The sequence below is a fragment of the Rutilus rutilus genome (assembly GCF_951802725.1).
Source record: "Rutilus rutilus genome assembly, chromosome: 1".
NCBI classification, from domain to species: Eukaryota; Metazoa; Chordata; class Actinopteri; order Cypriniformes; family Leuciscidae; genus Rutilus; species Rutilus rutilus.
In genome coordinates this window covers 37,059,679-37,086,857 of record NC_140209.1, presented here as the reverse complement: position 1 = coordinate 37,086,857, position 27,179 = coordinate 37,059,679, and the positions used below count along the sequence as shown (strand labels likewise).

General features: G+C 39.2%; 1 protein-coding gene and 1 long non-coding RNA gene across 5 annotated transcripts; one reads left to right on the top strand and one right to left on the bottom strand.

Moving 5' to 3' along the window:
• Nucleotides 1-900: 900 nt before the first annotated feature.
• Nucleotides 901-4,661, bottom strand: actb2 (actin, beta 2). Its single transcript, XM_084385355.1, has 6 exons — nt 4,525-4,661; nt 3,091-3,220; nt 2,725-2,964; nt 1,978-2,416; nt 1,695-1,876; nt 901-1,606 (listed from the first exon to the last, which is right to left on the bottom strand). The coding sequence occupies exons 2-6, from the start codon at nt 3,211-3,213 to the stop codon at nt 1,463-1,465; spliced, it is 1,128 nt and encodes a 375-aa protein (XP_084241481.1). The 5' UTR covers nt 3,214-3,220; nt 4,525-4,661; the 3' UTR covers nt 901-1,462.
• Nucleotides 4,662-12,797: 8,136 nt separating this feature from the next.
• LOC311305923 lies at nt 12,798-20,384 on the top strand. 4 transcript variants are annotated; one of them, XR_014630100.1, is made up of 7 exons: nt 12,798-12,859; nt 12,929-12,998; nt 14,992-15,101; nt 15,615-15,771; nt 15,923-16,000; nt 16,807-17,317; nt 18,835-19,160. It is a non-coding gene; the product is annotated as an uncharacterized lncRNA (long non-coding RNA). The 4 variants fall into 4 exon arrangements; XR_014630098.1 differs by having other exon boundaries at nt 12,800-12,859; nt 18,832-20,384; XR_014630099.1 differs by having other exon boundaries at nt 12,835-12,859; nt 14,992-15,159; nt 18,832-20,384.
• The last annotated feature ends 6,795 nt before the right edge of the window (nt 20,385-27,179 follow it).

Genomic DNA, 27,179 nt, shown 5'->3' with positions numbered 1-27,179 from the left:
GTTTTGTTATTCTGTCATGTCACTTACTGAAAAAATAACAATTATTCTTCCCACGAGAAAACGGTTTCTTGCACCTTGATTGAGTTACCGTGAGTCTCTCTCAAATTTAAACAATTTCGTTTCCTGTGCGTGTAGCGCCATCTGCTGTACAGTGCAAATTAAAATGGAGTACCAGCTGACCATGAGGCGGCATAGGGCTCTCATAATGATGTTCAGACTTCAAACTAAAGGCAAAAATATAAATGTGTAAGCATCACAACAGCTCCCTAATACTACATGCACGACGTAATGAACCGTTTAATAAACTGGTCAGATAAAAACGAGGCTAGACGTAATTTAACCTTTTAATCAGCTCACGTTAATTAGAACTTGATTACTTTCCTGTACTGCAGATGTCCCATAATCATGCTGACCCTAAATTTATTGATATTGGAGTTATGTATAAGCAGTTACAGACTCATAGCTGACATTTTTTGCCTTTATTTTTGAATGTGGTCCTCAAAGCATTTGTGTAGTTTATCCCATGTAAACAATAAATAACCAATTAAAATTTTTTTTAAAGGAAACCTTTAGATAATTGATCAAAAGTCCTTATTTCTGCTAGTTTAGTCTGACCATTTGAAAGCATTTTAGTTCAGCAAGTTATTTTGCATGTACACTATTTTGATCACTTCAAAACAGTATTAGTTTGTTGAAGCCCCCTACAATACCCAACTTACGTAGGGGTCATGACAACCCATTTAACTTTCACTAAAGGCCTCTAGAACTGAATGTTAGAGAATAGTCCAATTTATAAAATGGATATAACACCAAGAAAAGAGAGACTATTTTATTAAAAGAGTCTACCAAGATACTTCAGAGCAAGTTCATTCAGCACCAACACAGGAAGTCACACAGGAATAGGATGTCTTACACATGTGCACTTTTATTGGAATTGAATTAGTCAGTGTACAGGTTGGCCCCACCAAGTGTCTGGCACCGCCACGTTCCACACAGCTTTTACAATATGCCCAGGGGAATGGAAACCTTTACATCTTGAATGGTAAAGCTTCGTTTTTTTGGAACAAAGAAAAAAAAAAAAAGAAAAAAAAAGTAACCCAAGATTTTAAGGCTGAAAGTACAAAAACCAGACATAGTTTTGTTACATAATTTACATACAATACTACAATGTTACGTATGCTCCCAATTACTGGGCAGCCTTCATAGAGGCAAATAAGTTTCGGAACAATGCATTTAACAAACATTTGGAATGACTAAAGAAACAAAACAAAACCATTGAGTCCTCAGATGCATTGTAGAACTTCGGGGATGCTTATTTGCCAAAAAAAACTTGCCGTCACCTTCACCGTTCCAGTTTTTAGATCCTGAGTCAAGCGCCAAAAATAACAAAAGCCATGCCAATGTTGTCGTTTGAAGTTTTTCTCTGCGCATTTTGAGTCGGCGTGAAGTGGTAACAGTCCGTTTAGAAGCATTTGCGGTGGACAATGGATGGTCCAGACTCGTCGTACTCCTGCTTGCTAATCCACATCTGCTGGAAGGTGGACAGGGAGGCCAGGATGGAACCTCCGATCCAGACAGAGTATTTACGCTCAGGTGGGGCAATGATCTGAGGAGAAACAGACAATTAGCACAATGCAGAGTTGCCATAGGTGTTCAGTTACAGACTGATATAAGAGGCAAGGGTCAAAGCTCACCTTGATTTTCATTGTGCTAGGGGCCAGGGATGTGATCTCCTTCTGCATCCTGTCAGCAATGCCAGGGTACATGGTGGTACCACCAGACAATACAGTGTTGGCATACAGGTCCTTACGGATGTCAACATCACACTTCATGATGGAGTTGAAGGTGGTCTCATGGATACCGCAAGACTCCATACCTGCAGAGAAAGACAAATGGTTAGTCAGCGTTCTTGTACTCTCCTTCAAATGAAATCTAGTGTACATGCACACACCAGGTAATGTTTGTCAGGAAACCTACCCAAGAAGGATGGCTGGAACAGGGCCTCTGGGCACCTGAACCTCTCATTGCCAATGGTGATGACCTGTCCGTCAGGCAGCTCATAGCTCTTCTCCAGGGAGGAGGAGGAAGCAGCGGTGCCCATCTCCTGCTCGAAGTCAAGAGCCACATAGCAGAGCTTCTCCTTGATGTCACGGACAATTTCCCTCTCAGCTGTGGTGGTGAAGCTGTAACCTCTCTCGGTCAGGATCTTCATGAGGTAGTCAGTCAGGTCACGGCCAGCCAAGTCCAGACGGAGGATGGCATGGGGCAGGGCGTAACCCTCGTAGATGGGCACAGTGTGGGTGACACCATCACCAGAGTCCATCACGATACCAGTGGTACGACCAGAGGCATACAGGGACAACACAGCCTGGATGGCAACGTACATGGCGGGGGTGTTGAAGGTCTCGAACATGATCTGGAAAGAGAGAGGATAGGTTAACTGATGCTCAAATATTCACAGCACACCATCCACACATCCATGCAGGGGTTAGTTGGAAATCCAGAGGAAAGAAACAAAAGTGCACAAAGAATAAGAGTGCAGGAGACTGCAAAACAGGCAGGCAAAAGTATAGATAACCTGCTGCTTCCAGCAAAAGATGAGAAACTCAGGAGCTCAGAGGAAACAAAGCCTGGAGGAAGTGAACGAATGAAAAGGAGAACTTAAAATGACATAACAGGACAGACAAGAGACTTCAATGCACCATTTGCTAGCAAAAAACCAACCTGTGTCATCTTTTCCCTGTTGGCCTTGGGGTTCAGGGGGGCCTCTGTGAGCAGGACGGGGTGCTCCTCTGGGGCAACACGCAGCTCATTGTAGAAGGTGTGATGCCAGATCTTCTCCATATCGTCCCAGTTGGTGACAATACCGTGCTCAATGGGGTACTTCAGAGTCAGGATACCTCTCTTGCTCTGAGCCTCATCACCAACATAGCTGTCCTTCTGTCCCATACCAACCATGACACCCTGTAACAAAGAAAGCCATGTTAATTTTTGTAAAATGTTCAGGAACTGGAAGTTAATTCACTTTTAAAGTATGAAAATAATTCTCATTACAGGTCAGCCCAAATCTATTTATCCTCTGCCGCTCACCTGATGTCTGGGGCGACCCACGATGGATGGGAAGACAGCACGGGGAGCATCATCTCCAGCGAATCCGGCTTTGCACATACCGGATCCGTTGTCAACAACCAGTGCGGCAATTTCATCATCCATGGCTAAACTGTAAAAGAGAGAGAAAACGTTTTAGAAGTGCACTGCTGCCATGAAAGAAAGTGTCAGGGAGCATGTGACCATGTGGAGTCAACTTCCTGTTTCGTGCTGCATTCTACAGTCTGACCGCTAGCGGGTGCTAGAGTGACAATACGCGCCTCAGATATGCCAGACAAAGGAAGTCCCTCTGCATTCTCTAGTTATTACCATAAAAGGCAATGGATTGAGCCGCTTTGCGGCTGCCGGCGGTGTGGCACTCAGCCAGAGTCAGAGTTCAGTAAAAAGGAACAGATTTCGAAATTCATCACGCCAGGGACACTCCCTAAATTCTACAAGAATTAAGTTTTACATCCTCTTCCTTTCTCGCCTGGTATCAATTACACAACCGAATTTCGACGGGTGTCTGCCCAACATTACTGCGTCACAGATCTGCAGTCAATTCAATGACTCCATAGAGCAGACTTCACACCAAAGCACCGTCATCAGCCGATTCAGTTTATATTCTAATCTTATCAATGAGATTTAAGCGAAGTTAGTGTTCGACACAATTATAAAACTTTAATTGCAACCAGAACAAAATTTACACCAACTGTTAAAATTGACCACACCTTATATTTCGAAACGTGAATATGAAGTGCTTCACTAATCTTCAGTCTTCATGAAAGACCGAGGGGCTGCATACTGCGATTTAAAGCGTCAATATTCACTAAAACGGTTGGTTGTGATGAAAGCGAACTAATAATTACTCTTAGATTATTTAGAGATCGAATAACTTTAAGTAAACGTCAGATTCACAGGAGGTGAAAGCTGGTTAGCCGGCTAGCTAAAGTAGGTCACACCCTGCTGCAGCACTGCCTGCTGCACAAAGAACTTCCCATGCCGGCTATCCATCAAGTGTACAACATGCCTCACGAATACCCTTAAAACTGTAAAGTCATGTTAATAGCTGTTAAAGCACGGTTAACCAGAGCGCATCTTAATGTTGAGAGACGTAACGTTAACTTAAACGCTTATTTCACACCGGCCCATTCAATGTCGTGTCTACAACGGTTAACGTTACCGTCACTTCCTACTGACATGTCCAGTACATTAAGTTACGATAATAACTTACAGCAATAATTTACATAAAAATAACCACATACTAAAGAATAACTGCCGTTTAAGCAGGAGTTAATATTTAACAGCAAAAATACCGGTAACTTGGTCAAACGACTTTATCCAGTTTTACTTATTCATTCTAATTAAACATTTAAATTAATATCAACGAACTAAAAATACAAAACAAAAGGCTTTAAAGCTTAAAAATTAACTCACCTTAGGTTTGGGGGGGTTTGTCGACTTAAGAGAATTGGTTACAAGCTGATGATATTCCGCACTAGCTGCGTGTGGAGGAGCTCAAAGTGAGGATGAAAAGCTGGGCGCGCTCTTTTATATGACAGCATATGCCCGGCTCTAGCCATAAAAGGTAAACTTTCGAAGCTCTGCTCTCTGATTGGTCCAGCGTCACACACCCGGCTGTCGCGTGCACATTGCTACACTTGCTTTCTTGCAACTTGAGAGTGAAAGAAAGGGAAGCTAGACTAGTTGAAGTGTAAGGCCTAGGCGATTTTGATCAAAAGTGACCTTTTTTTTTTTTTGCGAATTGTAATAAATAGTCATACGCAATGTCGTATTTTGTTGTGATAACGACGATAAGACTCTTCAAACCTTTCAAAAAGTCTGTGCAAGGTTACAAGTGCTAGTATTGGTCAACATAGTGGTGAACAGTGACACCTTCATGGTCCTGTGCTGTATTTTCAATCTAACAGCAGCAGCTCTGTAGGCCATTTACTTCTTACTGCATTCACAATAACACCATTATACTTCTGTGTGGTAATCTACCAAGTACTTTTCTATGCAAAATAGGGGTATTTTTCATTGAAATGATGATAACCAAGTGACAAGACTGTTGTTTCGTGTAGGAGCGACTAGCTGGTCTGAGCTCATTAGATAATGTTTTCAAAGAAATTGTAACGAAACTTGGAATGAATGGGGCTTTGCATTCCTGTTGTGTAATTGTGAGTTGCCTAAGCAAAACTCCCTGTTTTACAGGAGTAGTATTTTTACATGCATAGGTGTGTGCATGGTGATGATGATAAAGGTATGGTAGTTGTTGATGGCTGTAAGTGGGCCTAGCCCAGGTTTATGTTAGACATGACGTCAAATGTCAGCATTCAAGTCTTGGTCTTGACCAATTAAATGTTGTCTTGTAGAAGTTTCTTAGGCAAGTCTGGTTTCTCATTCAAAAATATATTACACATTATTGATGTATCACCATCATATACAGGCATATGAACTTTGACTTTTTGTTTGGATAGATGTATAATAATGATAATTCTTCAGAGCATTGTTTTTGTTGTTTAAAAAAACGGTAAAGATAGTCATGGTCAACTTCATAAACAAAATATTTCTTGCTTATTTCAGATGTTGCCACAGTTTGAATAATAGATAAGGCTGTGATTGAGCAGAAGTGATGTTGGCAAGCTACATGTGACTTTGTAATGTGTAACTTGGGAGTAATGCACATGGCCTTTGATGGGAGTTATATACAAAAACAGCTGATGTCAAAATCTCTTGCTGATACCGAGGACAGTGTGGTTTTGTGAATTATATTTATTTATTTTGTCTTCATAACATTTACAGCACATTTGACAAAAGTGTTTTTACATTTCAAGTGCTTTTTTGTAAAAAAAAAAAAAAAAAGTACAATGATTTGATGTTAGATGTGATAAGTTGAGTATAGATTATGGCTTATCAATGCACAACAAATATAACTATTTTTGTATTATTATTATTCTAGCATCAGCAATTAAACAGAAATGCATGGCATTAAGAGATTTCATGAAAAAATGGTTATAAGCATAACAGTAAGAAAGATTTATCTACAAACAGGACATCAATAAGGACTCGTCAAGTCTCTTCCTCCCATCCCCCAACATTTCTTTTAAAGAATGCCAAACATCAATACCCCCTTATAAACACACCATTTGCAAATAGAAACTAGGCATCAAACTATGGTTAATGTGATGTGATATAAATCTTACAATGCAGGCAGTTTTTAATTTTTTTACTTTGAACAACCATGCTTCTCTTTGTAACTTTCGTAGGTTGGACTGGGGTCTTGTTACAGCAGATGTGCTTTTGTGAGTCCATAGTTCCCCTGAGGACCACCACCCTTCCCTGATAGCAGCCTGCCTTCCCCCATTTCAGCGCTCCCATTTATCTCTAAATAAGGTACTGTCCTAATGATCTTCAGCTTTGCCCCATGACATAAGATATCCAAAGCAATAAAAATTATGCTGTGGGTTGTCACCATGATAATGTCATTGTTTTTTAGAGTTCATAAGTTCTTATCTAACTTGTGATACCAAAGCTCTCCTAACACACTACATGATGATAAGAAATATATTCATGGAGTTCTTCTCAAAGGACCACTTTCTGGGCGTGTTGCTTTTGTGAAATCTGTTGCATTTAGTAGTTTGCTGTCTGGCATGAAACTCAGTTTAACAATTCAAATCACCAAACTAGCCTGTTTTTTTCCCATTGCTTTTAAGTGTTGAACAGAAACACTTTCATCTTGAAACAAGCATTTAAGCTGAGCAGAAGGCCACCATTTGCCACAGATTGATTTTAGATTCACTTATATTTGGTTTCTTGATGGTGTGTAAGTAAAGTCAAATACTCAAGCTAAAAAGGAAGTCACATTTATACTGCCAGCTGGCCTCTTAGATTGGATTAGCCCCCATTTTATGGCCCAAATGGATTCATATGCACTCATCTGTCTCCTTATATGCAGTTTTTGCTCTGACTCAAGTATTATGTGGGAAAGGTTGATTTGAGATACATTTATGGTGGTTTTACATTCAACCAAATTATTTCCCAAAGTGACTAAAGCAGACAGTGAATGTTTTATATCTTTGTTTATGCTGTCAAACCACTTGCAACAGGATTTGATACTGACCAAGAAAATAAAACACTGTTCCTCATTTTTGTGTTCCTCAGCATAACAGTTGTGACTGTTCTCTCTTACCATACCAAATTTTCATTTCCTCTTTGCTGTAATAACTAGTAGAGAGTTTCCATTTATGGCAGTCTGCACACATTTTTCAACATATAGTTTTGTGTACCCACCTAGTGTTTGTCATTTTCATCATTTAAAGCAGGAATAGTTCAGCAAAAAAATGAAAACTTTGTCATTACTCGCTGACCCTAATGTTGTTCCAATCCTGCATGCCTTTATTTCTTGGAACATTAAAGAAGAATGTTTCAACTGTTGAATGATTTGGTCCATAAATTCCAAAACAGTCATTCTATGGTCAAAAACAGTTCTTTAAAAACATTCAGACATATACACCGTCTTCAAAATATCTTCTTTTGTGTTCCACAGAGGAAAGAAAAAGTCATACAAGTTTGGGACGACGTGATAATTAAAAATTTTGGGTGAACTCTCCAATTAATGCTGCATTTGTTTTGGCACCTTCTTGTACTAGAATGTGTACTAAGAAAATTCTGCTCACTCCAGTGCTGACTGATCAGTGGAGATCAGTGGCTTATTAGCACCCCACTGTGACTACTGCAGGGGGTCATTCCCTGTGACTGAGATATAAATAACTTATATTGATAGAATATATGCGTGCTGCTTCAGATTTTGCATTAAAACCATATTTACCATTTTAAGTCCAGGCATTCTCAATGCATGCTTATGATCATTTAACATAGCCTACTGGAATGCAGGATTCATTTATGGCTAGTGGCTACTTTGGTATACTGTGTGGCCTGCCATTTTCTTCTCAAAATGCACTGGGATTTACCCAGAGCTAGAGGGGGATGTGAGCTGGGCCTACAGTGTGGGTCTAGCAATATCTGCTTTTCTACTAGGACCCTAGGCCTGCTAATCTACCCTCCACCATCTGTCTGCTCGCAAGAGGAGGGCTGAGCAGGGATTGGCCCTGGAATGAGTCAGACGTGCCCGTCCACACTCCAGACTTAGTCAGCCTTTAAACCAGCATGGGAGAGATTACTGTGCCAAGCAGCATAGCTTAAGCCTGCCACAGGAAGTCGAGTAATGCCAGCAGGAAAGAGATCCTGCACTCTAATAGAATTTTATATATCTGAGAGCAGTTTCGACATTCATGACCTTTGGTCAAACATACACTTGATGCAAAATGGAAATGATCCTTTCACAACATTTGCTCTCATCAGTTGCAAATCATCATTTCATACCCTGAATAGCACATACAAAATGTCATGATTAGTGGGGCTAAAGCATGTGCCCCTACTACTATTGCTCATATAGCGCTCATTTTCAAAACCCCTTAACCACAATTATTAAACTTTAGCTGATAATTGGTCCTGCACAGTTTATTCTATGGAAATTGAAAATTTCATAGAAACATTATGGTGGGCTCTGTTAAATTGGGAGAGTTAAGAACCACTTAGCAACTATAACAAAAAATGTATCAATCAAAAACTCCCTTAAGCTGGACAATGACTTTCTTATAGAGCTGCTGTACAGCCAAAACAATATTTGTTGCATTCATTTCCTATTATCACTGTAAAGCTCATTTAAAACAATCTGTATTGTAAAAAAGCGCTATATAAATGAAGGTGACTTGACTTGACTAGACTACGTAGAACAGCATAACAGCGCCCTAGCAGCAAAGCAGAATACTGTAGCATAACTTCAGCAAGTTTAGCACAAGAAAGCTTTGTCTTCAGAAAATGTTTTTAAAAATTACCAGACTAGCCTATGCTAATCGTGTCAGTCATGTTGGCTCCACCAGAACCTATATCTAAATATTGTAATGAAACCTTGCTGTCATTTTGTAATTACCCTATTCATCAGAAGAGTTTCAATGTATGTCATTTGTGCATGAAATATCTGCCATTCCTGAGTGATGCCTGTGTGAAACTGATGAGGTGTGGCACTCACAACATCTCTGGCTAGACTAACAGTTTTGTCTCAAGTCCAACATTAATATTGGCAGAGACCTATATTGGCTCATTTGTGCACAAAACATACACCAACTTTCCACTGAGATTTAATACCTCTGTCAGTCTAACCAACAGCTGAGCATTGACCTAATAATTAACTACTAAACAATTGTCATTCTCCCTTACACAGATTTTTCTTAACTTTGACTTTAAAAAGATCCAGATTTGACCCAGTCAAGAAAATACGTTCATTAAAATACAGCTCCTTCCTTAAAAGATTCAGATTCCACAGCCTGAAAACTAAAGGCCATTGTTAGTTGCCAAATAAGGAAATGATCTACGCATGTCTTACAGGAAGTGATTTTTTTTAAGGGATGTCATTTCTTTTGCAAGTTTGCACAGGAAATCACATTCAAATATGTTGGTGTGGAGAGAGCTTTACTCAGGAATGTACATCTGAGTAGTATGTGCCTCACTCTCATACTGATGTGCAACATTACAGCACACAAACAGTTTTTTGATGACTTTTTAAACAGCTGCCCACCTAATTACTTTTAGTTGAATCTGGTCTAAGTTTATAAAGGCATATATGTACAACTCATTTTATCAGTCAGTAATGTAATGCTACAAAACAAAACAAAAAAACAATCACTTTATTTTGTGACTTAGCTGAACATAACATTAACATAACCTTATACTGAGGGGTTTGTTATGACTGGTAAACTTTTGCCACAATCCATACAAGTCTTTTGCTCTTTCTTCAGTGGCTCCGGAGGCACTGATTGGGAATGAGAAGCAATATACAAGTCCTTTCTTGTAGAACAATTTGGGAGCTTTTTCGGCACAGGTGTGGCGCAGAGCTCTGAATAATGGCCTGCGGAAAGAGTATCTTTTGTACATGTATGAAAAACGTACACGCAATGTACATTTAACTAGTGTAATATAACGAAATTTACATGTAAATAAGTATGAAAAGCATGGTTTGTAAAAGTAAAATATTTTGATACACATTCAGGCCTGTGAAACTATGTATGTCATTTAAATATGACAGAAACCCATGACATCACCAGATATGTTAAGAATTTAGATGCCGAGAAATAAGATACAATATAGCAAGAAATCCTGCTTGGCATGTGCTGCATTTTTCCCCTCAAACTTTGTTCGCAAAAGGATTCTTCATATTTATTTCCTCAAGGGCTTTTGCTGTAGAGCGTTTGTGCACTTTGGCTGTGATAGGCCTCGCCCTCTGGTCGATGTAACAGCAACCGCCATAAAAGGAAATCTTTAAGTGTGTCACATGGTAACAATGTCAAGAATTCAAGGCCTTTGTCACATGGGGCTTTCTCATGGAAATCAGATTGAAACTTCTGGGCCTAATGAATGAAGCAGCGCTTGGTCAAAGATACTGGGGAGTTTTGATTAAAGAAATAAGATTTTTTTACTTCTGGATTAAACCAATAGAAAACAATCTCTTTCATTCACACATGCTTGCATATTTTAATATCTTATGTAAATCCAACCGTCACAATATACAGTAAAGTTCCTGATATCCGTTTATAGTATTTACTTCAGGTTACAGTTGGATTTCTTTTTTGTTTTTTGAGTGTTCCTCGTTCATTCTTTTAGTGAAAAAAAGAAATGAAGGTTTGCCTACAATCTGCCTCACTATGAGTAAGTAGGAAGTGGTTTAAAATGATGACAGCGAGGTCATATCCATATATAGTCAGCCTTGGCAGAGCAATGATGACTGATGATGTCTCAACTTCAGATAGCTGATTTCATCTCTCTGTTTTTTGCTATGTCCTATCAACAGCACTCGCTCACATTGCACTTTCACACACTTATGCTTGACACAATACATTAAGCACAGATGACTATCAACTATCAACAGTCTCTTATTCCCTTTCAGAATCGGTCTCACTTTAATCTGCCTCTCCCAAACATGCACGCATTCTCATTCTTTCACCATCCCTCTCATACGTGTCCCCTCCTTAAACTGTATAGACAGCAAACAATTGCTAGTAGAGAGCCGGTGGGCGGAGCTTAGCTTTAACTCCAACTTCTCAGGCTCCATATATGGAGAGGACTAGCAGGTAGTGATTGCCAAACTTAAGCCTGTTTTATGCTTCTGCGTCGAATCGACGGCGTACCCCCGCAGACCCCTCTGCGTCGCCGCGAACCCCTCTCCAACCCCTCCGCCGTAGCTCGACGTGCACCTCCAAAAAATTGTAACTACGCGTCGAGGCGACGCAGACCGCAAGGGCTGTGATTGGTGTATGAGAGCAGAGAGCAAGACTGAACATTTGGCATCCTCGTGATTCAGTGCACTTTTGTAAATAGTTCATTTTCTTAGATAATGTTTTATATTACGGTTAACTTATATTGTGTTTCAGTTTTATATTGTGTGTTTCTTGTACCTATTACTCTTATTTTTTTTTTTATTGTATACTTAAACCTTTGCCCTTTGTTCTTGGCGTGCTTTTTTACTCATTGCACATTAATAGATCAATGGTTGTTTTGAAAAAAAGTTTATTTACATTTGTTGTTCAACGTCGATTAGCTCCAGCTGCAACAACCATAGACGGGCAACAACACTCTCTCTCTTTCGCTCGCGCGGAACCAGCGCACGGAACCAAAACAAACTAGCAAAGAGATTCGCGAACCACACCCCACCTAGCGTTCTGGCGGTGAAATGCACCGCGATGCAATGCAACCCGACGCAGAACCATAAAACAGCCACGACGCCGTAGGAGTGACGACGTAGCTACGCCGTGGAGTTGACGCAGAAGCATAATGAGGCCCTAGTCATCAAAGCATGCATCTCATTCATTGCACACTCAGCTTGTGTTTTGCTGGGGCTCCGAAGGTGTGCGACTCTTGCCTTGTAAGCTCGGACAGCTCTCCGTTTTGCCTCTTTCCATGACATAATATGCTAATAGTTTCTTCAGCGGCTGAGGTTTTTTAAAGGAGTTTGGGGTCGCTTGTCACTTCCTTCAGCTGGATTTGCGAGAGGAAATGGCATTGTGTTGCGACAGAAGTCATATATCTTCAGAACTGACTTGTGGATGTGACCGCAGCAGCTTTTCCTTTGTGTTATGAGGCGGTAAATTCCTCTCAGCAGATTGTTTAATTGCTGTTGATTATTGACTGAACCAGAGTCATGTTTAAGATTGAGAGACACAAAAGATTTCCCTTCGGCCAAAAAAACAAATGCAAGCGACCACGTTAGCCAATAAAGATCCAGTTTGGGTTGTAAAGAATCATGTTTAGGTCTCAGCGTGTTCATTGCACAATGCCACAACTGTTCTGTAGAGAGGAAAATTATATGCTGTGCACATGATTCTTGACTCAAAAGATTTGCTGGGGTGAATATGGTTGATATTCATGGTAATCATCAACTTGACATAGTGGGATAAAAGTGTGGTTTTGTGTGAATGCTTGCCCATGTCAAAGTCTACTTTTATGGAGGCACAGTAAGACGTTCCCTGAGCACCCACTAGAATTACCTGCAGCTCTTATGTAACTAAATCTTATAGGCTCATGGAAAGCTGACCCTGACGACCCTGTAATTAAGAGTTAAGCACTTGTATCAGTCAACAACACGTCAGCGGACAGAAGAATACAGCACAGGTAATGTAGTAGACAAGGTTTATTAATGAGCAGGCGAAACAAACGGGTGAGTAGATGGTATGCAGATCGTTTGAATTAACTTAGCTCAATCGTAACAGTCTCTGTTTCTTTGTAGATGCTGATGAGTGGAAGACGGATGATCAGAACTGAAGGATCATATGTGTAGCAAACAGGTCGAGAGTCAGGTAAGTTGAACGGTAGGTATCAACGAGACCAGACAATGGTGAAGGGAAGCATGACTGCTTATATGCGGTGTACTGATGAGCTGGAGGAGGTTTGTGCAATTAGCATTCAGGTGAGGCTGAACGAGTGGGTGCTGAAGGGTCTGGTGTGGACGACGGTGTAGCCTCCGTGACACAACCACTCAGCAAAGTGTACAGTACCACTCAAATGTGCATTAACCATTTAATGTATGTGAGCAAAGTGTACAGTATTAAGAAACATTGGGAAATATATTTATTTATTTAAATATATGGAAACTTGTTTCTGCCATGGAATTAAAAAAAAAGTAAATGCAGCTTTTTATCTCACAGTTCTGACTTTTTTGCAATTCAGAGATCATAACACATTTTTAATTTTATTTTTTTCTCAGAATTGTGAGATATAAACTCAGAACTGTGAGTCATAAAGTCAGAATTGGAGCCAAGCTTCCATATAAACCTGATTAGTGTTTAAACACATACAGCTCATGTAGCCAGTAAAAAAAACTAATAAACACACACACACACAAAATAATACCTTAATGGATCCAAAAAAAAGAAAGAAAATTCTTTAAGAACTTTTTTTTAAGGTCTCCAAATGATGTGACTAAACACATAAACAAACTAAACACAGTGAGAGTGAGCACTATAGTTCAAGACATCCCTCAGTGCAGGCATACCCAACATACAGATTGTAGGTCAGGAATAACATTCCCTCTTCCTCATGTTACATAATGTTCGTTTTACACAGCTGGAAGACGGGGGCCCGTTAACAATGTAATGAGGCAGCAAAGTGCACATAAAGGCTGCTGTTATTTAGAAAGCTTTAAACCTCACTGACTTGCAGTTCAGGAATCATGCATTCAAGTGGGGGCTTAGCATTTAAGTCGAATAATTTGATTCACGTCTTTCAGCTTTTTCAGACTTTGTTAAAGCTCGAACTGAATCTTCCATATCATGACCTACTTTTTGACTGTAATGCAACCAGCTTTTCACACGCCTTCTCTGGTAAGCACTCTTTTCAGTGCATAAACAATTCGAAAAAGGGGAGGCACGCCTGTTTTTAGGGGCTCTGCTGTTTTCTAGGGTATTACAATTGAGACATTTAGTATTCTGGCTGGCCCTTTGCCTACCCTCTCTCTCTATTAGCTCTGCCTCTGCACTGGGAAGCCTCTCCGCCCTGAGATCCCCTCTCTTTCAGCAGCATTTCATTCTCTCCCTCCCTCCCTAAAAACACAGTCAAGCCAACTGCCGCAGGCAATAGAGGGTCAGTCAGAGGCCTTTAAGGGTACCTTGACTGCAGCGATAATCTTGCTATAAGCCATAGATTTTCCTACAGACCAAGTCTGGGAGGGTCTGTGTTCATACTGTGTGCCCATCCCCACCACAACTCTTTATGTGTGACTGACTGGCTGATACTCTGTTTACTGGATGAGGGCTGACGTCACTTCACCTGTTTTTGACTCTGTGTAAATATTGCTTCCTGTAAGAAAGGAAAAAGAGCACTGTGGAAAACCATTGTCATGTAAAGTGTGGATGGAGGTCATGAATGTTTAAATGAAATATTAATTTGCAGAGAGAGTTTTCCTATTGAATATTGATGAAACATCATCATTTGTGTCAAGGAAAGAGTTGACTAAGTTTGTTTTGATTACAAATCTGCAAAGGCAAGCTGGGGCTAAAGGCCCTGGAACAGCAGTGTGACTGCGATAGTGATATAGTTTACATACAGGGACAATAGTGACAGGGCAAATTTCTTCCAAATCCTTTTCATATTTTAAGTGCATATTTAGCCTAAGTGAACACTTCAACAAATAGTGTACTATATTATGTTATATTATTCATTTATTTTGTTTATCTCAAGAAGTTCTGTACATTTAAACTTGCATTTTGATATACATTGATGATTTTACAGATTGATGGCAGTTAAGGTTAAGTTAAGTCTTTTTTCTCTGAATATCTGTGATCATCATTTCAGAGACTCGTCATTTTCGTCATCGTCACTCGTGCACATACTGACCTCATGGACTATTGGTGCGTTCGAGACCTCCTGGGAAGTTAGTTGGGAATTCGTAATTATGATGTCGGGTGTGTTCAAATCAGTTTGTTCTGAGCAAGATGGCCATGTCCATTTTCTACAAAAAAGGTGTTTTAACTCTACTTTTACAAAATGATGAATAAAGAATGTGCATCAAGTGTGTTCAATTTATAAAGATTCCGTAAGCAATTGTTATATATTATACTATCATAGTATTCACATATATACTAATCACATTAATCAAATATATCATATTTTGTACTACACACAACTAGTTTTATTGTAAATAAAAAATAGTAATTTCATACATTTAAACAAATTTACTATCAACTACAGCTGCTGCATCAATCACTTCCACTATCATCCATCACTTCATTGACTCTCCCATCTCAGAAACTCTAAAAGAAAATCCTGAGTTTTCAATTTCCAACTCATAAATACAATCTTTCTGACATGACTTGAATGCACCATTATCGTGCATTATTTTGAGTTGTTTACCATACCAATACAACTTAAAATTAGCATCAAATATCTTAAATTGTATGTTTCTGAAACTTTGACAGATTCTGACAGAAAGAGAGAGGTGGCAAAGGATACTGTGAATTGAACAGGAAAGGAAGCAAGGAGCCTGCTGAAGGTCTGTGACAGCTATGCCCTAAAAAGGAAATCCAGTCTGTGGGCATGATGGGAGGGGCGGAGAGAGCCAGGAGCTCAGGCCAGGTAACCACAGACAGGTTTCCCTCTTGGAGCCAACAGTCCCAGCTAATTAGCTGCCACATTGCTTTACTTTATGACTGTTTGAATTGAGCTGGGTGAAGCCACAATCCCCTAATCTCTTTAGCCATCCCGTTGACTGTTGTGTTTACTACAGGTAAGCACTACCCTCATCCCGCCCATGCCTTCAACACATGCCACACTGCCTAAAAAGGCAATTGAAGGTTGACAGCGGGTAAGTGGCAAAATATGTTTGGAAATCTTTATCCTGTTTTTTTTCCATCTCTCTCTTTCTATTTTTTTTTTTTTTTTTTACTTTCTCTGTCTCTCCTTCTCCTCTCGTCTCTCTCATCCTGTGTTCCAAAGAGAAATCAGAGTTTGACCAGCTAGAGCCACACATTACTGTGAACATGAAGACTTCCCATATTAGATGATATTTCCATATAGCAAATGGAATATTTGGGCCAATTCAAGGAAAAAGGATGTTAAAATAACACATTATACCATATTCAAATATTTGTTTGTGTTTTCTGTGATTAATATCAGTGAGGAACGCTGCGCTATCTAGAGAAAAAAACTTTGAAAGGGGAGCATTTCTTGTTTCCACTCCTCTTTACATATTAGATACAGATCGAATAGAGATACACAACCATACCCACACTTCATATAATCACATGTAAAACCTACTGTCTTTGTTGCTTTCATTCTGTTTATAGGGTGTTGTCTTTTTATATATTGTCCTACTATGTCCCTTCCTATGTTAAAAAATAATAATAATAATAAATGAAATAACTTGATGTATATATTTTTTTAGACCTACAAAGTACACATTTTATGTTGAGTATGTTTTTAGTAAAATACTTTGATTTGACACAGGATTTAAATAAGTATTATTTCTCAGCACTCTGTATTCCCGACAAGATAGCATAACAGGTGAAATCCTGGCAATAATTGTCCTTGTCCATAGAATTTAACCCTGAATCGGTGAGAGGGTTTTAAGCATAGGCCTAATAGTAAAACCACATCTCTTTCTCGTTGTAGAAGAAAGCTGCAGTCAACTCTGCCAGTAGCACTTCTCCACAGATAGATGGCAGAATTCTTCCTTCAGAGCATTTATGCAATGATTCATCCCAAATACAATCAAATTTTACATATATTTCATAAACCATCAGTTTTGTATGCAAGGAGACTGGCTGTGCTCTTCTTTTTTTTTTCAAGTACTCGGATCTTCCCTTTGACCAAATATTGTTTCTCTCTGATGGGATATGATGATAACACATGTGGACTGGAGCCAGGTAGATGTGTGCCACGGAAAGCAGATTGCAGTTTGACTAATGAATGAGCGAATGTGTGTTTTTGGGAGCTGGACAGATGGGCAGTGGTAAGCCATCAGGATCTCAGATCACAAAGACTTGGCTCAGCATGAGATGAGAGGGTGGTGCCTGCAGGCCACTTTCCTTCACCAGCTTCAACCTACAGGCCTACAGCTGGCCACTGGTCACCCCCACTACTCTCTGATACATGTGGAAAGCATGGGCTGCATGAGGGCATGGTGAGCTGGTTAATAGCTTTAGGACATTGTATAGGCTACTATTTTAACGTTTTCTTCATATTTTCATGCTTATTTTACCATATATATATATATATATATTATTTTTCAGAGAACTGTTCAAAGACAAGCCTAATATAGAGAAAGGGATTTTGGCACAGTTTCACAGTAAACAATCAGACAATCAACAAAAAGAGTGTCTGCCAAAATGAGACAATGGACATGAACCTTGCAGATTGTTCTCTGATATCAGTATGTATTTGGCCATCTGTGCCAGATGTTAATGAAACATCACTCTGAACAGATGTGGGATATAAAAGATATGACACTTGATAAGAGACTCTGAATGGCATCAGTGTCAATGATAATATCATTTTTATTCATGATAGTTAAAATATTACAATGTTGAGAAGACAGCTTCAATAATTGAGGCAGTTTTAAATACCATCTCCTTGGCATCTTCTTTAGAGCTGCTATAATCTGGTTCATAAATGTTTTGTTTAATTTAATGTCTAATAACTGGCCCAATATATGTGGAGAAAGAGAGCAAACAGCTGGTTGTGAATGGTCTAAAGAATCAGTCCCCACATGAGAGCAGAAGCTCTTTGTTGGACCAGAGCATATCATTAGCATATAAAATACCTTATTTACCCCGTGGAGACAGAGAGCTGAGTGAGGACAGAGGGGGAGGGAAGCCAGCGGGAATCTTCAGACAAGCACATGATATGAAGGCTTTGGTTACACCTCAAAAAGTAGATATGTCATTCATAGTCCTCATTCATGGCAGTGGATGTTATAGGGCTCGCTTGATATTATCAAATTAACATGCAGCGAAACTGACTGAGTGCATGCATATATGTTTAGACATGTTATGCACAATATTTTATTAAAATTATAGTTTTAAAACATTTTACATACAACTGCCCCAAAAAGCACAACACTTTAAACGTATAAATGGTGTTGCATTAGATAATAATGCATCAGATCAAATGGCATCTGCCACAAATGACTTTAGAGCTTTCCTTTGTACTATTTTAACTTTTCTTACAAAGTAGCGTAATCAACTGGTCTCAATGGGATTTTAGTACGAAGTATGAAGTTATTTCCCATCGAGTTTACACAGATGCAGAGTAATAACATTGTTGCATTTTTTGTGTGTGTGTGTGTGTGTGTGTGACTTAAGTGTCCAAATACTTCTTGGGTCCTTGGTATTTAGACATGTGGCCTGGCAGTAATTATAAGTGATGCAGTTGCACTAAAGGGTCGGTAGAGGGCACAGCAGAGCCCCAGTCAGCCACAAAATCCACATGACGCTGCACCCAAATGGAAACCATGTCAGTGTGACAACTGGTTCAGTCAGACATTGTGATTGCAGTGTAATTTATCGTCAATAATGGAGCTTAGCTTAATGGTTATTTCTTCTTAATAATGACACATCATGCATCAACTAACTGTTAAAGGTTATTGTCTGTGTTTTACTGCCACCCTGACCTTGAGCTCTATCATCTCTATATCAGCAGCAGCTTCGAGGACATGCATTCCAGCTCCTCAGATCCTGTTCTTCATCCCTCTGACACACTCTGCACATGAAGATCAATGGAGCCAAGGGCAAGCGTGTAAGGGGATCCAGGGCCAAGGAGGAGAGCAGAGTTGTGTTTTATTTGTTCTGTGGCGCAGCCCCGTTTGATTTGACCCTCTCCGGTTTCATTCATCCGGAAAATCTGCTGTGCGTGAGTGAAAACTGAGGGAGTGGGTCTCACTTGATACTCGGATGTAATAAGGAACTGCCAGTCATGATAAAGGGATAATCCACCCAGAAATTAAAATTCTGCCATCACTCACCCTCATATTGTTCCAGACTTTCTTTCTTCCGTGTAACATAAAAGAAGATATTTTGAGAAAAGTTTTAGTATTTTGCCCATACAATGGAAGTCAGTGATCACTAAACTTGATAGGTTACCAGCATTCTTCAACATATCTTTTATTGTATTCTCTGCAAAAGAAAGAAATTCTTAAATTATATGAAGGTGAGTAAATGATGAACCAATTTCATTTTGGGTTGAACTATCCGTTAAAAATAACAGCAGTTTTAGAAATGTATAGTTTAATGTTTTAATTAATTTAGTTTAATGTTTTGAATGTTTTAAAATAGGCAAAGAGTGTTGAAAGTGTCATTTTACAGTTCAAAATTTTTAATATTGGTATCTTTTTAAAAGTGATGTGTATAATTGTTCTGATCTCAATTTCATATGCATACACTTGAACATAGTTTCGCCGAAATTGAGCAGAAATCTCACACTATAGACAACAGAAAACATAGGATGCAACAAGAAAAATAGTTTGGGGTCGCTGAGTGCATTGTAGTGCATTGCTTGTTTAGACATGACAGAGATATGACTTTAATCCAGTCTTTTGTAATTAACCTCCGGGCTTTCCTGTGTGCTTCTAATTACTCCGCATAAACAATGTGGGATCAGTGCTAATCTGAAAGAGCCCATTCAGAGGCTTTCATGTGGGGCATCTAATGGGCTCTGCAGGCGGGGGAGTGCAGGCTGATCTGGAGGAGGTGGTTGTGGTGGTGGGGGGGATTCACAGGAGGGAACCATTGACAGATCACCCACCAGGGCTGAGGACATCAACTCAACCTGGTTTCCACTCTGAAGCCATAACCACTAAACCCACACCACAAATGCAGCTTCTGCCAGTCTTGATGCACGCTTAGCGCTTAAGTAAATTGATCATGTGACTCTCTGTACTGACGGTCAGATGTACTTCATCCATTGAAGCTCAAGATGCTCTTTCCAATTTATCCCAACTCATGCTGGAGAACATTTACACAAAGTTCATGCAGACCAAGTACTGCTGTCATTGAGAGGGAAGACAAAGAGGTACAATCCAAATAATGAGACATACATTTGTTCTTATATTTTGTAAAAGGAAAATGAATTAAATGATAACGATGTAAAATGGAAGCATGGAATGGAATGCAAATGGAAGTGGTCTCAGATGTTTGGATCCCACTATAAGCAGCTTTGAATTGTGTGATTATATTAAATAGACATGTCATTGTTTTCCTATTCTCTTTTGGTAATGATTTCACCGCCAACAGTTTTCTCAGTATGTTTATTTGGACACAGAATGATCACCTTATCTCTCACACCATGGGATCTACTTTATCTTTCTATTAGGAGTATGCAATCAGCAAGTCTCAAAGACAGCTGTGCTGATAAGAAAACCATTCATTAAATCGTAAGTGGATTATTTGTTTACTATATCCGCATAGTCACAACAACCTGGATTAGGAATGTAATGGCAAACGATATCCTTCTTGAATGAACTTAAGATGGTTATCTATAATATGTGAGAATGTACTAAAAATGAGTTTAAACAAACTTATTTTTAAGAAATTGTCATATAAAACCGCAAAAAAAACAATAAATGTACTTCAGTTTAATAATGTCTGCTATGTACAATATTTTCCATCTGCCGAATCAGACATCACAGTCTCAGGCTCCATGTAGCCTATAGCTTTATTTGATCAGGTGATGTCAGCACTGTAATCCAACGGCCCTTTTTGTGTGTCATGAAATTTAATTTACTGAAGTGGAGCATGCAGGGTCAGTAAAGGCGATTATGATGCTCGACATCATCATAAAATGCCTGTGTGCTGAGGCTTGATTTGCATCTGCAGGCACAGAAGCCGCCTTCCGACGGGCTCGCGCATTTACTAGTTCATGCGGTCAGTGGCGCACACTGCAGTCACCCCTCCCCTCACTCTCTCCTCATCTCTGCAGTACGACCGCCTTTCCTCCTCTCTTGCTGCATGTCTCAGGGTCTGACTGACCTATATCAGCCCGCTCGGAGCGTAATCTCTAGCGCTTTCTGCCGCCTGCTGTCTCAGACTCACTCACGCCACACTCAGGAGCCCCTGCTGCAGATGTAGGGCAGCCCCGTCAGTTATTCAGCACTTCGGAGTACTGCAGTCTGGGTGGAGGGGCTAACCCACCGCTGCTGGAGTGATGAATTAAACAGGACACTCACTCCCCGCCTCTCCCTTTGGAGAAGCTTTGCTTTTTTTTTTTCTGCCGGCTTTGCTGCTTTTGGCTCAGGCAGAGCAACCGTTTTCCTGCCGGAATGACAATGGCAGGAGGGAAAGAGGAGGCGAGTGCTCTAGCAGACTTGGGGCCTCCACAAAAACAAGCCTGTGACCTTTCACCCCAGCCGCTGGAGCTGTGGAGAGCTCCCCAGTGGTTTCGGGCATGCCCTTTTGTTGAGCAGTGGAGGCCTTGATGAAGGAGCTGCAGTTGGAAAGCAGTTCATCCAGTGCTGCTCCTCAGAACTGAACAAAACAGCACCATTCTTCACTTTTGAATACCATTCTGATTAGGTGGCATTGTTTTTGACTGGTATCACATCGTGGATCGTTTGCGACTTGGTGCATTTAATTAGATAAAGCTGATACATATAATTAGGGGTGTCATGCAGCTGTTTTTGTGGGTGCTCCAGTCGTAGCCATGGCTCACTTGATTCCCTAGGCAAGATAAAACATAATCTAAGCGATCATGTGTGTCAGATGTGTTATGTAGTCATACTGCTGATATCCAGTGTGCAAGGAGATCCAGACAGGAATTCAAATCCCAACCAAACATACACTACTGGTCAATAGATTAAAGCCAGTAACATTTTTAATGCTTTTGAAAAAGTCTCTTATGCTCACCAAGGCTGCATGGGTTTGATCAGAAAAACAATAGAACACTAATAATGTTAAATATTGTTACAGTATAAAACAATGTTTTCTATTTATATATTTTAAAGTGTAATTTATTCCTGTGATGTCAAAGCTGAATTTTCAGCATCATTACTCCAGTCTTCAGTGTCACATGATCCTTTAAAAATCATTCTAATATGATGATCTGATGCTCAAACATTTCTTATAATCAATGTTTAAAACAGTTAAGCTACTTAATATTTTTGTGGAAACTGTGACGCATTTTTTCAGAATTATTTGATGAATAGAAAGTTCAATAGAAGAGCATTTATTTGAAATATAATTTTTTTTACTTTTTTTTTACTGTTTTGATCCATTTATTCCATCCTTGTAAATCAGTGTTTGTTTGTTTTTTAAATATAACTGAACCCAAACTTTTGAACAGTAGTGTTATGTAAAAAAAATATACACTAATTAAAATTGCATCAAAAGACAAAGACAGCTCTGACACATGTGATAACTTGAGAATAATAATGTTTTATAATGAAATAAAGTAGATTTAGTGGGGGGCAGTGAAGGTTACCCTTGTTCTCTCTTCCTGCTCCCCTCACCCCATCCCTGGACTCCCTCTTCTTCTTCCGGTGCCCAAAACAATGTCATTCCACAGTCATGGACTTCATGCACTCCACTGCATGTGGAATAGTCATCAGAAAATCTGCCTCTTTGCCTCGTCTGGCAATGAGGTCTGCCTCGTTATTATTAATATTATTTTGTGCAAAATCTGGGCCTCCTATAAAACCCTTTAAACTTAATGGTGAATAGAAACATGAAAACATCTAGGTTTAGTGCAAATTGTAAAACCATAACTAGCTATAGCTTAATGTAATTAATTTGCCTGTGCCAGATCATCATGTTGTAGGCTCACACCTAATTGCTTTCAATGCCTAACCCACAAAGAGCATCTCGCTGTACTGTATGTAGGTCAGTGAGTCAGTGCAAACTTTCCACAGCTCAGATCTGTGGGAAACAGGGCAGTCAGTGTTCAGTCAGCTGAGAGGAGGAGACCAGGAGTTGTGAGAGCTGAGAGGAAAAAGTGCTCTTAAGCACCTCATTTGGGTCAGTGACCTTCTGATGTGTTTCTGTCTGATTTGCCTTGCTAAGTCACCTAACCTGTAGTTGAGAGGAAGTGTGGCAGAAACACACGCCCATGCAGGAAACATCCCTTAACATCCTCTTAGATTCTTCCACTGTGGTTTGGTGTCCAAAAATAAGGGCTATTGAGCCCGAGGCTGACGTGCAACAAAGATCCACAGTACACGTCATGTTCCAGGATGCCTTTCAGTGTATAAGTGACTGGCTATACAGTGAGCCTAGCCATATTTGGACAGATTTAAGAAACACGAATGGGATTGCATTAAAAAAATATCCAACTAAGTGGTATTTAAACCCTTGTAAAAAAAAGAAATACACTTCAGCATACCTTAAAAAAACGATGGAAATAATATACTATAAAGGAATATATGCAAGTGCAAACTTAATGTAATGTTTTTGGACACTTAATTTCATGTTAATTGCAATTAAATTAAAATGTATTATAATATACATTTATATTAAATGCAAATAGCTGAACTTTGAGTGATGGGAGTGATTCTGTCATATTTAAATATATTTGTAATTACACACTTGTAATGATAAAGTTGCAGTTTAGTACATTTAAAATATATTTACTTTAATTGTAATATCAAATAAGACTACAATTAAAGTTAATTTAATATTTTACATGTGCGTTAGTATGTTAGTCAACACTTCAAAATAAATGTACTTCTTAAATCATGACACAAGACTATTATAATGATTTAAAATGTACAAGATTTAACTTTAAAAAAAAGTGTACTTAAGTGTGTTAAGAAACAGTCATGAACACTCTTTTTAAATTTTTTAAAATTAATTTTTTTAAAAAAAATATTTAAATTACACTACAAGTGCACATTCAATACAATTAAGTGCACTTCTTTTTCATAGGGAGAACGAAATCAAAGAGAAAGTTCATTCAAAGAGAACGCAAACACACTTTCCAAGCGAGTTTTTAGATAATATAATATTTGCTGTATTGCAGATGTAATTAACTGTTCAAAATTAGGACAAAAATGTACGTAAACATTTTTATGGTCAAACTTTGTGGAATATGTGAGTTCACGTGTTGAACCACACCTTAATCCACGTGTCCAAATATTTTTCGCGGCCACTGTAAATCATCTTAACACGTTTGACTATTGTTTCATGTTTTGTTGTAAAGGAACATTTAAACAACATATGAGTTAATGTGCATATCTTGTGTTTATTGTAACACAATCACTATTGTTCGAGCACATGCAAAGACAGAAGTGCACAGTAACAACTGTTTTGCTTACTTTGTCAACTCGTGAAGGCTCTAGTGCCTGGAAGCTAAATGTACTGCTGAAATTAGAAATTACTCATCATGGTGAACACAAAGAAGCTCTGTAATGCAGACTCTGATGGTTTCACTTAGAGGGAGGGGCTACACGAGGCTGTGTCTGATTGGCTGGGCTCCAGAGGGGTGTGAGTGTCAAGGATGTGAGTCTGCAATCTCTGCATCTGCTCAGAGAGCTGCCGGGTCGCGTTACTGATGCAGTACTGCAGCGTGGCATAAAAACGCCGGGCACTGCACCTCTTCCTCGTCTTCTTCAAGTGAGACAGTGGCAATGCAAAATGTTTCAAAAGATTTCCATGTGCACATCTGCTGTTTGGAGAGAGAGTGGGTTGAATGTGAGTTTGTGTGCTGTTGCCATGCCGCGTGGCTTCAGGCATCTGCAAAGTCAGCCTCACATCAGCAGTCATGCCCACCCCGCTCTGCCGCTCTCAGCACACAAAAGACTCTGTCTGGATCAGACGGAACATTATGCACAGCTGGGCCACAGTCAGTGCTTCGTTGCTCTGCTTACTTAATATCGGCCTATTTGTTTTTCTCAGTGTGCTTATTGAGGCTTTTATTAAGGTTTAAAACTTACTCCTTAAATGTAAATTACAGGACGATATGATGATAGGATGATGGGGTTTATGACATGAACCTTGGCCTGGTTTCACAGACGGGGCTAAGATTAAGCCAGGATTAAGCCTTAGTTCAATTAGAACATTTAAGTAACTTTTATAAATGTGCCTTAGAAAAAAAAAATGGTGTGCATCCTGAGACAAAACAATGGCATTGACATGTTTTAAGATATATCAGTGCAAGTTACTTTCAGTTGAAACAGCTCAAACATGCATTTTAGCATTTTAGGGGTGAATGTTGGTACAATAGCATTTCTGGTAAGATGTTTTAACCAATATGCCATTGCTTTCTTCAGATTCAGTGTCTGAAAGTCCTGTTGTGTCTGCTTTGCTGTGATCAGCTTTCAGTGTGCTAACGCTGCAGACCTTGGTTTATTTTAGCACAGCAGATTGGAGCATTGTCTCCATGGCAACTGCTCTGGCTTCACACCGTTAACAAAGATAGCTTCACTTAGAAATGCAGATAGATTCCCGTTCATTCTGAATCCAACAGCTTTTGGAAGGATTAAGGTGAAATTATGTGTGGTAGACATGAAGTGATTTGCACTTAATCTCTTTAGGTAAACATCACCCTAGACAAATGCCATAACTGTCCGCCATTATGCGCGAGGATCTAAAAGGAGATGGCTTTGCTAAATGGGCACTTCCTTTTACATTTGTGTGAAGTAGACGGCCATTCTCAGCTCGTTAATCACCCCAAGTAATGGAAGCTAAATTGCAGTTGACTGGAAGTTGTAGATTTCATCTTTCTTTATTGCTCCTTCTGTCCTTATGGAAAAAAAAATGTTTTTACACGCCATATAACAATATTACCAAAGCACTATACAAAAAAGGTGAAAAAAGAAAAGAAAATACTACTAATATGAATACAAATAACAAAACAGTATGCAGTAAAACATGATTCGTGACCCTGGACCACAAAACCAGTCACAAGGGTCAATTTTTTTTAATTGAGATGTATACATCATCTGAAAGCTGAATAAATAAATATGCTTTCCATTGATGTATGGTTTGTTAGGATAGGACAATATTTGGCCGAGATACAACTATTTGAACATCTGGAATCTGAGGGTGCAAAAAAATTCGAAAGATTGAGAAAATCTCTTTTAAAGTTGTACATTTATGTTCGCGATTTTGCTGCATTCACTCACAAAAATAAATGTTTTATATATTTACGGTAGGAAATTTACTAAATATCTTCATGGAACATGATCTTTACTTAATATCCTAATGATTTTTGGCATAGTTTTGACCCATATAATGTAGTGTCGGCTATTGCCACAAATATACCCGTGCGACATGTGACTGGTTTTGTGATCCAGGGTCACATTTTAAGAATATTATATTGTATGGATATATGTGTACAACAGTGAATACGGGGATCAAAGCGGTCATTGGTTTCTAAGGGGTGTGCAATTTGATGTTTTGCAGCAACAAACTGGGCAGCATCATTTTTAAATCTGAAAATGTGTTCTCTTTCACTCACACTTATTTTCCTACCTCGTAATTATACACCAGAATCCACTACTTTACTTTTCAGAGATATTTGAACTGCTCCAAAGCTGAATAAATATAAATAACCATACAAAATGAATACTGTTTTGGGAAGCCAACACCATTATTCACATTTTAACAGCAGGTCTGATAAATATCTAATCTGACATGCAAATAAAACAGGTGACTCATTGTCTGATCCAAATTCACTATATGCTCTCCTTTGCATGTATTTCATTAAATAATCTAGAATAGAATTTAGCTTTTTATGTTAAAATAGTTTTTATTGAAATAGGGGGAATTTCATCTCAAAGTCATCTCAAAGGCAAACATTTTTCCAATCACCCTGAATTCACCCCTACATGTAGAGGATTTTCAAGCAAGCTATGTGTATTTACAGTAATGCATTTTGCATAGTCCCTGTAGTAAATGTATGCCACTAAAGTATTTCTTTAGGAAAATGCGATTGATGATGAATCATATGAAAGAATCATAGAAACTACAAAGACACTGTGGAATGTTTGTCCTGCATCATTTTCTCATGCCTGTGTGCTGCTGTTGAAACTGAGCCAGTGGTATTTGGATGAAGTTGCT